We start from the raw sequence: 13743 nt of genomic DNA, 5'->3' as shown, positions 1-13743 counted from the left end.
AACAGCTTCCTGCTATATATATAAGTAACGATGACAAATCCGAATGGGGTAGGTGGCCTGTTTCGTAGTGCAGTAATTTCAGGCGTTATTTCCTGAACCTGATTTATTCTAGTTGGGGGTGCTTAAAGCCTCCTTGCATAGATTAAGGAAGATGACCCAGCTGTCAGATATCCAGGGCTCCTTCTGTAGAGGGTCGGGCAGCAGTGAGAAAGGAGTCGAGGCTACACGATTTTCAGGTGGGCCCTTGAAAACGAGTTAATCGGTCAATGAATATTCGTCAGGAATACGCCCGGATTAGCTCCTAAGACTGCTAACCTCCGTCGAAAGGACGGGTATGGTCTCTACTTACTTTAGACTCGGGCTAACCCTCTGGCACACTAGCTAGCTTGGGCTGGTTAGCCAGCCCAGCGTGCAACGCTGCCCTAGCAGACCTGCAGCCTGGAGCGTTTTCGCGCCCGGGGCGGATCCGGCTCTAGGGTCCGTTGAGGCACCAGAGTCTCGCGAGATCTGGAGGGCTGGGGCGGGAGAGGCCCGCGTGCACGCGCCCGAGAGCCGTTAGGGTGGAACCCCTCCCGCACGGGGCGGGCGGAGCAAATACAGTTGGACGCTAGTTGGTGGAGCCCCCGCGGGAAACGACTAAGCGCGAGGAGCGTGCGCGCTCACGTCGCGGCGACGGTGGCGGCGAGCGGCGTCAGAGCTTGAAGGGGGGGTTGACGTCTTCTGGCGGGTGGCAGTGTTGGAGACGAGAGCTTGGTTAGCCGGTATTGCTTCTGTCCCAGGAACCCGACGGACAGTGAGGGAACGAGGGTCGCTTTCGGGGGCTGCTGCCTTCCACGTACGCGTCGTCGTGAGGAGCGCAGCCCGGACTCTCCTGCAACCCCTCCAGCTCTCTTTTCCGCACGCCTCGAGGCAGCGGCGGCAACCGAGACAGCGTCTCACCTTCCCCCACCCCTTCCCCTTGTCCCCCCGCCCGAGAGAGCCCGGTCTGCGCCCCACCCCCGTCCGTCCGCTCGCTACGCCGCCGCCATGTCGGCGCAGGCCCAGATGCGCGCGATGCTGGACCAGTTGATGGGCACCTCCCGGGACGGTAAGTCTCTGCCAGTGCCCTGGGGGTGGGGGAAGGGATGGGGAAGGCGAGGGAAGGGTCTCCGCGGGCGCACCTGGGCTTGTGTGTGTGGCTGAGTAAGGGGCTCCTAGATTGGTAACACGAGGTCCCGGCTCCCGTCCCATCCAATCAGGGCTGGGCAGGCGGGCCTGGGGGGCGGCGACCGAGCGGATTGGCGGGAACTGCTGCCAATGGGGTCAGGCGGGGCCTGGAGGCCGAAAGGAGAGTTTGAGCCTTGAGTGTTGACTTGGCTGGGACGGGAGAGCCCACGTCTCTTTTGCGTAGGCGGGCGGCCTGTTTTGTCGCTGATTAGGTACCTGCGGACCGCTAAAGCCTCCGCCCCCTGAACTAATTCCTTAACCCAGAGCTTTGGGATCAGTCCTCGTCGCCGCCTTCCAGAGTATCCAGGGAGAACTGGCCCCCATCAACCACCCCCTTACCTGGGTCCGGAGAAAACCTTTACTAGGAATCCAGTCCCAGGGATGAAACAACCATTCTTATGGGAAAATCTGACCCAAACCATGGTTTCTTGAAGCGGGTGTGTTTGGCCCATTTTGTGAAAAGAAGGATGTTACGGCCTGTTTTTTTCCGAGAGACCTCCATTTTGTTAGACAATTTAATAGAGGCTTTGTTCAGTAAATATTGACAAACCTTGCTTGTGCCCCGAATAGAACCATTTTGAAAATGTGGTGCCCAGTGAAGTAGAATTGAGGGGAAACAACGATCCTTTTAGGCGCTTAGGTTAGAGCTTGTATAGAAAACCACTAATGGCTGGATAGCTTTTTGTCATAGAGAATTTCTAGATAAGATGAAATGCTGATGCTTTTTTGGTGGTGATAATTAGTAATGTACTCTTTGATATTCGACTCAAATCCATGCTAATATGGAGGAAGGGTCTAGTTCACTACTTTTTCTCTTAAAGACAAAGCCAATACTTGCTCATTTTTGTATGTTGCTTGTTCAGGCAAATAGTTTCTTAGCCATTAAAGAAATGCTTTTTTTTGACAAGTTATTTAAATTGTTTGATGTAAGAGAAAAGGCACACTCAACTTTTTAGCAGTCGCTATTATAATTTCCTTGAATGCTTTGCAGCAAAATATGTGCGTAAAACATTTTATCGAATTCAAATGTTTTAGCAGTGTATACTTTGCATGGTTTTTCAGTGTTCCTAGTTCAGTTGTAATAAATACCCACATTTGGAACGTATCTTCCTAGAACGTATAGAAAAATAGGTGTAGATCGCAAACCTATTTGTGGTTGTGTAGAGAGGAGGCAGGATTGGGAAGGAAATGAATTTCATTTGTGTAGTAAAGCCTTGAAAGTTAACGTTAATTAAAAATGCCACTGGAGAAACTTATCAGTTACCATTTTTCACTTTTAGATAAGAATGGTTTTTTATAACATATGGTATTGAGAAGGGACTTAATCCAGAATCTTACCTAACAGAATAATCTTTGTAGTAAAATTATAGAAATCATTTCATTTAAGACATACTTTACATGATCCTTTTAATCCTAGATGGGTACCGTTTTGGGTACCTTCTGCATGGATTGAATTTCCTAATTTTACTGGGAGGGTAGTTGGATCAGAGTAACTACTATCACCTGATAAATTTCCAAACTAGGCAGCCAATCTAATATTGCAAAGCTGAATTAAAATGTGTGTGTGTGTATATGTATGCGTATACGTGTATATATATATATATACACACACACACATACACACATATACGTACATATATATATTTTTTCTATTTGTGTAATTAGCAGACACTTGGGTTTCTTAAAAATCCACTCTGCTTTGTATACAAATAAATTTATTTTTATGTGTCTGTTACTGGATTTTTTTTTTTTCTTTTTTTTTGCCTCCAGACTAAGAGGATTTACCAATGAACCCATGTTTACAAGTCCACGATATTATTTAGCTGAAATGACTGGATTTTCACTGCTGTGTTGGGCCAGAAGTAAGAAACATACTACTTTCAAGGAAAAGAACTGAATTTTTTTTAGATACCCAAATTAGTTATTTTATGTATATAAGACAAGAATCAGAGTATTCTTTTCCTTCTTACCAGATAATTAATGAGTTTACATACTTCATCTTATGATTCAGGACCTTTAAATAATTAGGACTTTTTTTTTTAGCATACAGTCAACTTGAAGTTATCCAGGGATAGGGGGACGTGGATACCTTCCTGAATAACTCATGTAATTTGAAACCATATAATGGGAAGCTTTGTATTGGACACAGGAACAGCTTACAGGGAATGCTGTTGGGTGTCTTTGGTACTAAGAGGTGGAAATGGGGATCCAAGAGGTGGGAGAGAGATGGAAAAGGTAGGTAGGAGGGTATTCAAAGCAGCTGTGTCCAATTTTTTTTTTTTTTGAATCCCAGAGACTGACTATAAAGCAACCACTCATTTTGTCAGGGTGGCAGTAACCACCCCCTCAACTCTTAGTGTCCTGTCTGTGAGGGAATCTGAAGTGGCACAGGAGGCCGAGAGTACTTTCTCTTTTACCTTCTTTGCCCCCCAATGAAAGATTTATTTCCTCTTCCCCTCCCCCAAATTAGAATTTTTAATTAGTTTCTTTTTAAACTCCTTGGAGATTTAAGTCTGTTAAATGTAACTTACTTTGAATTACTTAAATCGGTTAATCATGTAGATTACCTAAACTTTACTGAAATTCTCAGAAATAGGAGTTTTAGTAGTGAAATGGAGAGGTAATTTTGGATCCCTGGGCACTCCCAGAAAGGACAGTCCTGGGTGAGTGGTGGAAGTGGGAGGCTTTGGACAACCAGAGGGCAGCATGATGGTGCTGGGAGGCTGGGCAGGGGGATGACCAGGAGGTGGGAGAGGAATGCATAAGGGAGGTGGGAGGGCCAAAGACAAACTTTGCCTTCTTTGCAATTTTGCCTAGGGCCCTGGTGGTGGCAACCGCCTGTGTGCCACTGAAAATCGTGCCGATGCCTGGCATACTGCATAAATGGAAGCAGGGTACCGCGTGAGTTGAAACATTGGTCACACTATATAAAGTTTGTATATGTGAATCAGTGTAACTCATACCCATGTAACTGGGGGTCTGACTGTATTTGGATTTTTCTGATAAGGCATCATGGGCTAAGGAAAAGAGCACTGGGCTGAGACTCAGGAGACCTGGTTTCTAGCCCCAGCTGTACCTCTAATTGTAACTTTGGGTAAGTCACTTAACCTTTTTTGCCTCAAGTTAAATCTATAATTTGTTAAATGAGAAGCCAAGTAATTTCCTATGTTATCCTCAAAAATGTTGAAAAATAAGTATATTTTAAGTTTTTTAAAAGGGAGGAACCGTAACTAGGTATAAATTAGTATCTTATTTTGTCTGAAGTTTAAGATACATTAAATTTTATAATTACCTTTGTTTTAGTTGTTAGCATTAATAGAAGGGAGAGGGGCAAGTTGTCTTCCCGGAACATACTCCATTTGAAAGCAGGGAGGAGCAGCGCAGGAGAAGTCAAGCAGCAGTTCAGCTGAATTGTCTGTGTGATGGTTGGAGGAACCTAGTGTCCTCACACAGACTGTAGTTACTTTTGTTGGGTTGGTTTAATTGGAAGGATGTCCCTTAGCTAAAGCCCTTCTGCCAACAAGTGCAGTTTAGTTATGAGAAGTCTCTGGCCCTGACCCCAGAAAGGCCTTGCAAGGTTCCAGGGATAGGAATTAAACAAAAGTGAGGGTGTGAATTTAGATTATATCCTAAGTTTAGCAACTAAAGAAGTTACAGAAGGTAGTTTTGGGGATTAAATACCTCTTAATTGCTTATAACCCTTAAATGGGAATAGAGACCATCTCGTAAAAGGTTACACCAGGCCAGAAATGGCATCTGCCCTCAAAAACAACCAGTAGACTAATGGAATTCAGATTATAGATTAGAATTTTATAGCATAGTTAGTTGTCCGTTATGGTTAGGGAATGGTTAGGGGAAGTTGAAGCTTTCAGATAATTTTAGCTGTTTTTGATGGTAATCCTTCTGACCATATGATGTTCTTGCTCAGTTAATAGAGTACATTAGTCATAATTTAATATTTTTGCTGATCACGTATATATATGGTAGTTGTAGTTTATGGGATGTAAAATTAAAAGGATATGCATCCTAGGAGATACCCAGGAAAATACAGTTCAGAAAATCATTTACTTGTACCTAGTACCTAGTTTAGTGATATGTAACTGTTGAACCTATAGGACAGTATGACCTCGCTGGCTTTCTGCAAAATAAATTATTGAATCAACGATTGAAGTAGCGTTTTCTTCAGTGGATTTTTTTCGTAAAATCATCTTTACTGTAATCTGTGTTCCTTGACTTGTCATCAACACTGAGAGCATTTTCTTTTCTTTTTCTCTCATTAACATAATGAATCATATTTATTTCTTGGTCAGTTGTAAGTCATTCTTCTATTCCACTTGGATTGTTCATTTTAAGTGAAGGAGGCATAGCCTTTAATGTGCAAATATACATTTTTTTAAATAATTATGGGCTATATCTAACTCTAGAGCTTGTAAATTCTTTAACATTATAAGAAATTTTAGCAAACATAAGGTTAAGTAGTTAAACGTAAACTTAAACAGAGTTTTAGTAAATATTTGATTTTATCGGAAGTCCAGGCATACCAAAACACTGAAAACTCTGTTAACACCCACATAGTGAATCCATTTAAAAAAACTTTAACTCACTTTGAACTCTGAAAGCTATTTGTCTACAGAACAGCCCAGGTGATAATAATATCACCTCTGACAACTCTGCATTGTTCTTGGATTCTCTACAGTTGTTTAGCTCTCCTCAAGTAAATCTATGCTTGTAAGACATTTCTTTTGCTTCGGGTAAAAAAATAAAAGCAAAGAAAAATCATTTTGTCTGTCAGTCCATAAGCTTTATAAGCAGCAAGTAAATACTTTGATTTGGTTTGGGTTAGATGTCATATAAGGATAAATGGTAGTGAGCTACATGTTCAAGATGGGTAGCAAGAAGTCAAGGGCAAGTAGGTTCATGGATGGGGGTGAGGTTTAGTGAGGGTTTCAGTACCAGGTGGTTCATATCAACATTAAAGCTTGATGTCCCTAATGGTTCAGGCAAGTTTGGGGTTGCAAAGATAGGCAGAGGGCTTAAAACAGTAAGTGTGGCCAAGACTAGATAAATGAAGCAGGTACTCCTCAAGAATGGAATTCCAGAAAGGTGCTTGAAATGTTAGTATATTCATTGAGGACACATAATTGATTGTAAACCCAACTTAATAGTCAGTCTACTGAGAAGTTGTAAACTGTGAAGATGAGGAAAGTTAGAACATTTTGGGGAGAAAGAATGAGGGAGTGGGAGGGAGGGTAAGTTTATGACAGGAATCTTATGGATTCAGCACCTGCAAAAAAGTCATTCTGTTCCTTTTCAGTTTAAGATCTCATACACTAGCAGCTGCTGGGATAGAAATTAGAAGGCAAGGCCAAAATAGATCAGTTAATCAGTTTTGTAAGATTACTGAGGATAGAGAGAAAAGTAGTTTGTAAAAACTCTGAAATTGGCTACAGCTTAGTGTTTTTGTTTTAACTGAGTAACTTATGACTGAGAAGTCAAAGCCATTAGAAAGTAACATGTAACTCAATCAGCTGAATAAATGTTATATTTTTCTATTTAACATGGCCTAGAGAAAGGGGTCTTCAAAACTTTTTTCTTAAAATACTCTTACTAGATACTGATCCTTATGTTCTAATTTAGTTGTGAACCATGTGCAATGATGTTGACCTCTGTGATTCAACATGAAAAGAATTTAACCAGCTGCCCTTGCTGAATCTTTTGTTATGTCTCCTGAATGCATGGTAAATTGTTTTTATTTTCTTGAGACCTCAGGTTTCTGCCGACATCAGTTTTCTCTTTCAGAGTTAAACTCTCCAAAGCTTTGCTTTTCAGTAGAATAGGTTGGATATTTATTGGATAGTATCTACAGTATATATACACCTTGCTGTTCAGCTGCTTCTATATTCTGTCCTACTACTATGATATACCATATACACTTTTCAGTTACTTGAGGGTGTGTTTTAGATCAGGGTTGGCACTATGGCCCACCTGCTTTTTGTAAATAAAGTTTTGTTGGAACACAATTATGCCCATTTGTGTATATATTGTCTGTAGCTGCTTTGCCTTACAACAGCAGAGTTGGGTAGTTGCAACAGAGATATATAGCTGGTAAGCTTAAAATATTTGCTATCTGGCCCTTTAAGAAAAAGCTTTTTGGCCATTGTTCTAGATCAGTGTTTATCAAAAATGTGGTGCCCAGATCATCAACCTTAGCATCGCCTGGAAACTTGTTAGAAACACATATTCTTGGACGTACCACCCCAGGCCTACCAAATCAGAAGTTCTGGGGATGGGGGCCAGCAATTTGTGTTTTAAGAAGCCTTTCATGTGACTCTGATGCACATTAAAAGTTTGAGAAACTCTGTTGTGGATAAATGTTTCCCAAATGTAAATCACATATATCACCTGTACTATTTTTTACCCTGTTTTCTTTTTGTTTAATTTTTTATGTCAACTCACTTTCTGAAAATTTAAGCTAATTTTAAAATGAAAGTTTATGTCACCAGAAAAATAAATACAATGAAAACAACATGGTGTTATGAGATAACTAGAGTCTGTTGTCACTTACCCTATGCTAAAAATTAGAACTCATTAGCTGTATTAAGTACGTACTAAGCACCAAGTGGAAACTTTTTTCTTGCCTTAATCATGATAAATAATCACTAGTGATTGAGTGGTGTTTAAAATGTCATGTTGGTGAAATCATATAACATCTAAAATTATTTTTTGTCCAAATCCTGTACTTTAGGAAATACTGTATTAGTTGCTCATATGGAAGGAAAGCTGCTTGAACTGTATATACCTAAGCCACTGGGTAGAAATGACTTTTCCTTAGAAATAGACAGAAATACACACCCATGAGATGGAGAGATATAGAAGTCCCCAGAGAGGTCCATCTAGACTTCTGGGATGAAATTACGTATTTAGCTTCATCTTACCTTTCCATTAATGTTTTGGTCCATGGTGGTCAGCAATTCTGCAGGATTTCACCAACTTCTTCCACGGGATTGTGAAAGGTGCTGGCTGTGAGAAAAGCTGATTATCAAAGAAAACCCCTGGACTAGAAACTGGGGGGAAGTGCTGTGATTCTGCATTATGGACCGGAACCAGCAAGGCATGCTTACTAGAAAAACAGTTGATTCACCTCAGATTTTAGAATTTTGAGAAATTCTGGTATGAAAATAAATCAAATGATTTAATTTGCCTCATAGTATTAGAGGGAATACTTCCCCAGACATGGTGTTCTGATACTGGCCGATGTGTTTTAGGGTGTAGTAATTGATAGGACTAGAACCTGAATATCCCTAGGTTGTTGAGTTGCTTCACTTTTTTTCTTGCTTTCTTTTTCTTAGAGATTATGGACGTACTTGCTTCTGTTGTCGTTTGACTCTGCAATAAAGTAGTGACATAGGACTCTAATTCTCGAGGGACTGAAAGTCCAGTAGGGCGTGAAGATTGCACATGAACAGTTACGTTTATTTTTAAGTGATAAATTCTGTGATACTGATTGCATATAGGTGTCTAATTTTGAAAAAAGTTTTAAAAAACATAAAAGACCACCAAACACCTATAGGAGAACAAGTGTTATTTGTTCATTAAGTAAAGTGTTACAAATGAAGTCGCTCATGTTCTCCTTCAAAGTTTCAGTCCTTTCCCCCAAAGGCAATTCTTGTGACTATGTCACGGTTTTCCACAGTTTTCCTGCTCTGTTGTTTCAATAGTTGTAAGGCTCAGTCTCCTTCATGGTAATCTCTGTTTTTCATTTTAACTTCCTTTATCATTGAGTTGTCTGTTGCCTCTGTCCTTTGATATTCTTATTTATTTTTCCTTTTTATTTCTTCATTAGTTTTAGATTTGGGGAGGCTCTGCTTAGCGTTTATAGCTATCACCAACTATGGAGAACTTGTCTCTAATAGACAAATCAGCCAATTACTTTTTCTTTGGTTCTTTTCAGCTATTTCCTCATAGCCAGAGAGAGCTTTCGTTACTTCTAATTTTGTGTATAAAAAGTTCTGGATGATAGAAGGCACCAGATATCCAGAGTAGGAGTATTATTGTATCAGAATTGCAGTTCTGCAAGTAAGTATCAAAATATGAAATTTAGCAGGCTGCAACTTTTTAATGACTGACTTCCCTTTATGACATATACCATAAAACAAATTGTATATAATCCACTTTTAGGACTAAATTTGTGGGTAACTGTTTATTCAGGCTTTTCTAATGTGTGTCTTAAATCTAAGAGGAGGAATATGTTGATCTCCTAAAGCATATATCCCCCTGGAAGAAATGTGATGGCGTTGAGCCCTGCCAGTGACCAAGATTCTGTGCTTGTATAATGAGGGAAGATAGGGTTGTGGCAGGGGTGGAATAGAGCCCTTGGAATGTAGCTACTTCAGTATTTCTTTCTGCACATTTCCTTCACCATTCTGTTAGCTCTTAAAGACCCTGAGCTTTTCGTCCTGTTACCAAGGCTGTTTCCCAGTCTCATTCCTTATAATTTTTTTATATGGATTTTCATAGACAAGTAGGCTGATAGATTTAAAAAATTATTTTAGCATTATTAATCTTTGGTCATATTCAGCAAGAATGAACTTGTTTTGGAAATTTCTTCTGCAGTGGGCATTGCATTTTTAAAATGTCGGGCTTGTCATGGTGATTATGGTGGGGGTGATATTGGTACCTATTTGTAATGATAAACCTGTAGGACCATATGAAAGAATTAAGAGGGATGGCCTTTCAGTACCCTTATTTTTTGCATTTTCTGGGGGAAAGGAAAACCTCTACTAATACTCAGTATGATTTTATAAGTTCTGTTAGAAAGAATGACTTGATATTACATTTGGAAGGGAGAATGCCTTAATTAGTTTTTCCCGCTGCCATCTTTGGCTGAGTATTTTTTCTTTCCTTTTGTAATAAATGTATTCCTGAAAAGTTTGACATGTATCGAGTCCTATTAAATGTTTCCAGAGCATCAGTAATCATATAATGTTAAGACATGGTAGTGAATCTTTTCATAAAATAAACCCTATACTTTGTACTATATAAATATACAATGAATTAAACTGTATTTATTAACAAGGTAACATGGAGTAATAAGAGTTTTTTCTTTTAAGGTTATTATAAAAGGGTTCTTATAGGTGAGCTTTAGGCTAAATTCTAAAGGAACAACAAAGGTAGGTGGGAGATGTTAGTGGATTTGGTGAGACTATTGGAGGAGTGTGTAAAAATGATCGAATTTGTTCTTTGCTATAATAGTTACAGTGAAGCAGTAGCTTTTATCTTGGTTCCACGTGAAGACATAGGGGTTTACTTGTCCATATGAAGACATGTGTTTTCTGTACAGGACAGGTCTCTTCCTGCTCTGTTACTAGACTAGAAATTGGTCTTTATATAGTTCCCACATTATTATGTGGAGTCCTAGCTTATGTTGTAGGTAATAAGAAGGTGGAACATTTGAAGATTTGAGGGCACAGGGAAATGAGAAGCTTTAGGCTTATTCACCTCTCTTTCTAGCTCTGGCTTTCCTTTCACTGAGAGGGCATGGAATTTATTTCAGAGGGAATGTGCCTGCCCTGTCCCAAGCCAACAGTGACACGTGGCCCCTAACAAGTATGCCTGTGGGGAGGGCTTTGGTTGTCACATTGGAGAATGTGGGAGAGCTTTTCCTCTTCTGGCCCCATTTATAAACTAGGATGCTTCCATTTGCTTTGTGTGCTGTTGAGTTTTCTCTTCTCTGTTTTCTCTAAGCTAAGCTCTTAGCTGATTCTGTACAAAAGAAATACTAGTTGTTTTTATAAATTGCTTGCCATTAATGCCTGATAAAATGCGGTAAAATAAGGATTCTGCATACCATTATATATGTCAAATATTACAAAGTTTAAGGTTCTTTTGAAATTACAATACTAAACTCAGTTCACTTTTGCTTAGCCTTCACAGTTGTTGATCACATAGCATGGTCATCCACTCACAGCTTAAAAAAATACAGGGAGCATCGGAGAGAATGGGTAAAGTAAAATTTTGATGTTTTTAAAATAGCACCTAAATCTATGAAAGTTGATTTGATTTATTGTTTGTATGGGTGGGAGAGGGTGGTTGGCGCTGGAAGGGAGGGGGTGGATATTGGGAAAATAGCATGCACCATGTAAAATGATGTCAGATACCATCTAGGCTAAGATTTTTAAGTGTTGCTACTACAGTTTAAGTCTGTTTCAGAAAGGGCAGGACCATAAAATGGCAGTGTTGGGATTTACAGTGGGTTTATCTTTCCCTCCCTACAGATTGAAGGAGATTTTGAGAATAGCAATATTTGAGTAGTTTGGACAGAAGCCTTCTTTTTAGAGTGGGCTGTCCATATTCCCTGAGTAAAACTGCCTCAGTAGCACCTCATACTCTGTTAACGTGACTGAAAGACCTTGAGAGGAATAATATTTATTCTAGTTTTTATTGTATACCTATGACTCAGGTGTTCTCAAATATAGGTTATGATTCATGAAACTCATGAAGAGGTTGAACAACAGAGGTTAAGAGAGTTGTTACTCTGAAGGTAGTTGCTTGGTAGAAAAAACATTAATAGAAATTTTGATGCTTCCATTCAGATGAAGAACACTTTTCCTTTCAAAGTTCTAAATCAAGTTTTTAATCTCAAATCTCATCATTATAGTTATGTACAAAGCCTAATTATTTAGTATTACGGAGGTCACAGAGAAGAGAGCCTGCCATGTTTTTATGGAGAGGGCATTTTGTTGTTGTGAACTCAAATAACTTGGTCTAACCTCCGCCCCATTATTTTTAAACTTTTTTCTTTGTTTACACATTTAAAATCTGGGTGCAGAAAAAATTAAATCAGATTTTACCCTAAAAATATTATTCTTGCCCCAGCTTTGCTATTCCCCTACATGAAGCCATTTGCCAAAGCCAGATACGACTTACTTATTGTTTCCCAAACCTTCCTGCCTCTATAAGCTTTGTCAAAGGTATTACCGCCAGTTTGGAATGCTCTTCTTTCCCCTTTCCTTTGGTCTAAGTCCTGTCTTTCCTTCAAATAATGGCTTCTACTCATTGCATGAAGCCTTCTCTAAACTCTTCAGTCCTTGGTGGTCATTCTAGTCTTAGAATTCCTGAAGTACTACTATTTGGTAGTATTTCATCCATTACCAACATTCATCTGGCACTTGGATCATGCTTCCTTTTGTATTACTTGTTACTGCATTTAAATATCCTGTTTCTCTAGGAAAATGAGGGGCTCCTTGAGGGTAGAGAGCTTGTCTTAAATGCCTCTTTGTAATCCCATTGCCTAGCACAGAGGATATGTTCAGTATTGGGCTTGATTTTATTATTTGGATCCAATATTAGTGTAACAGAGCAATTGTTCTTTTAACTTAGGTTATTTTTATAATGAATATATACCCAGAAAACCCAAAGATAAAGTACATTGAATTAATAAAGTAATTCCTTGTATTATAAGGAGATTTGGTTCATATTTGTTCCTTATTAATTATAGTTTCCCTCTCCCCCCTCCTTTGTTTTTTAGTGGGTGCTGTTTTACCTAGTTTCTTTTGAAAAACATGGTTTGGGCCAGATATATTGACAGTTTATATTACTAGTATTTTTATTTTAAAATTCTTTGTTGGTTTAGCCAGATTATACTTTCATGGCTTAAGCCCAAATAAAATACATTTATTAAATACTGTATGGTAATATAGTCAAATTATTTTAAAATGTTAACCTTAAAGTCTCTCAAGTAAAATTTAAAAAATATCAGTAAACATATTCAGTTGCTAGTACCTCTCAGGGTATTTCTGTATCTCAAATTATTAGGAATTTTATTTCATTGTTACAAAGATTTCTGTCCTGTACAGGCTGATATTTGATAGCTGTATTTATTGTGTTTGCTGCAGTTATCAAATGTTTATAGAGCAACCATTCGTATGTAGTGAGGAGTTATTTAAAAATACTTTTTGGCATTTATAGAAACTGACACTTAAAGGTCCTCAGGGATGATTTTGCTTAATTCATATTTGGAATTGTTCTCATTTTATCTGATAGCAGTGTCTTCAAGGCACATATGTCTTAATATTAGATTTATGTCGTGATTTCAGAGGAAACGTTTGACTAGTAAAACTTCAGAGAATCTTGATTTTAGTCGAAGGCCTGGCTTGTCATATTCTTGAGCCATTAGTTTGACAAAGCACTGAAACAATACTGCTGTTGCATTACTGAAAAACTTAGAAACTTGTAGCAGGGAGACTTCTAGATACGTAAGTTTTTTTTTCTTCAAAAATTTGTATTATCTTTAAATTTCTTAGCATAATTTGGGTACATGCGAGAAAGCAAAAAGCCTCTAATAAAGCATTGCCATTCTGGTGTGAGCTCATCAGAGTACCATTCTGACATGAGCTTAAGGCCCTCACCAAAGTCTTGATGAAATATACTTTATAAAAAAACATTTTTCAAAACCCCAGTTTGCCCAAGGACCACTTTACAGAGCTCCAGCCTTGGACTTCTACCTGTGATCAGTCATATTCTTCTCTAGGGTTACAC

General features: G+C 39.1%; 1 protein-coding gene across 1 annotated transcript in view; it reads left to right on the top strand.

Annotated features, from left to right (window-relative positions):
• Positions 1-654: 654 nt before the first annotated feature.
• LOC309827345 (putative RNA-binding protein Luc7-like 2) overlaps positions 655-13743 on the top strand; it is a 57758-nt gene continuing 44669 nt past the window's right edge. Inside the window, 2 exon segments of the mRNA XM_082661953.1 lie at positions 655-1087; positions 4024-4107. Of these exon segments, the coding sequence (XP_082518079.1) occupies positions 4070-4107 (38 nt within the window). The 5' untranslated portion in view covers positions 655-1087; positions 4024-4069.

This window comes from Grampus griseus, assembly GCF_964374135.1.
Source record: "Grampus griseus genome assembly, chromosome: 9".
In the NCBI taxonomy this organism is placed as follows: domain Eukaryota; kingdom Metazoa; phylum Chordata; class Mammalia; order Artiodactyla; family Delphinidae; genus Grampus; species Grampus griseus.
This window is presented reverse-complemented; position numbering and strand designations above follow the sequence as displayed.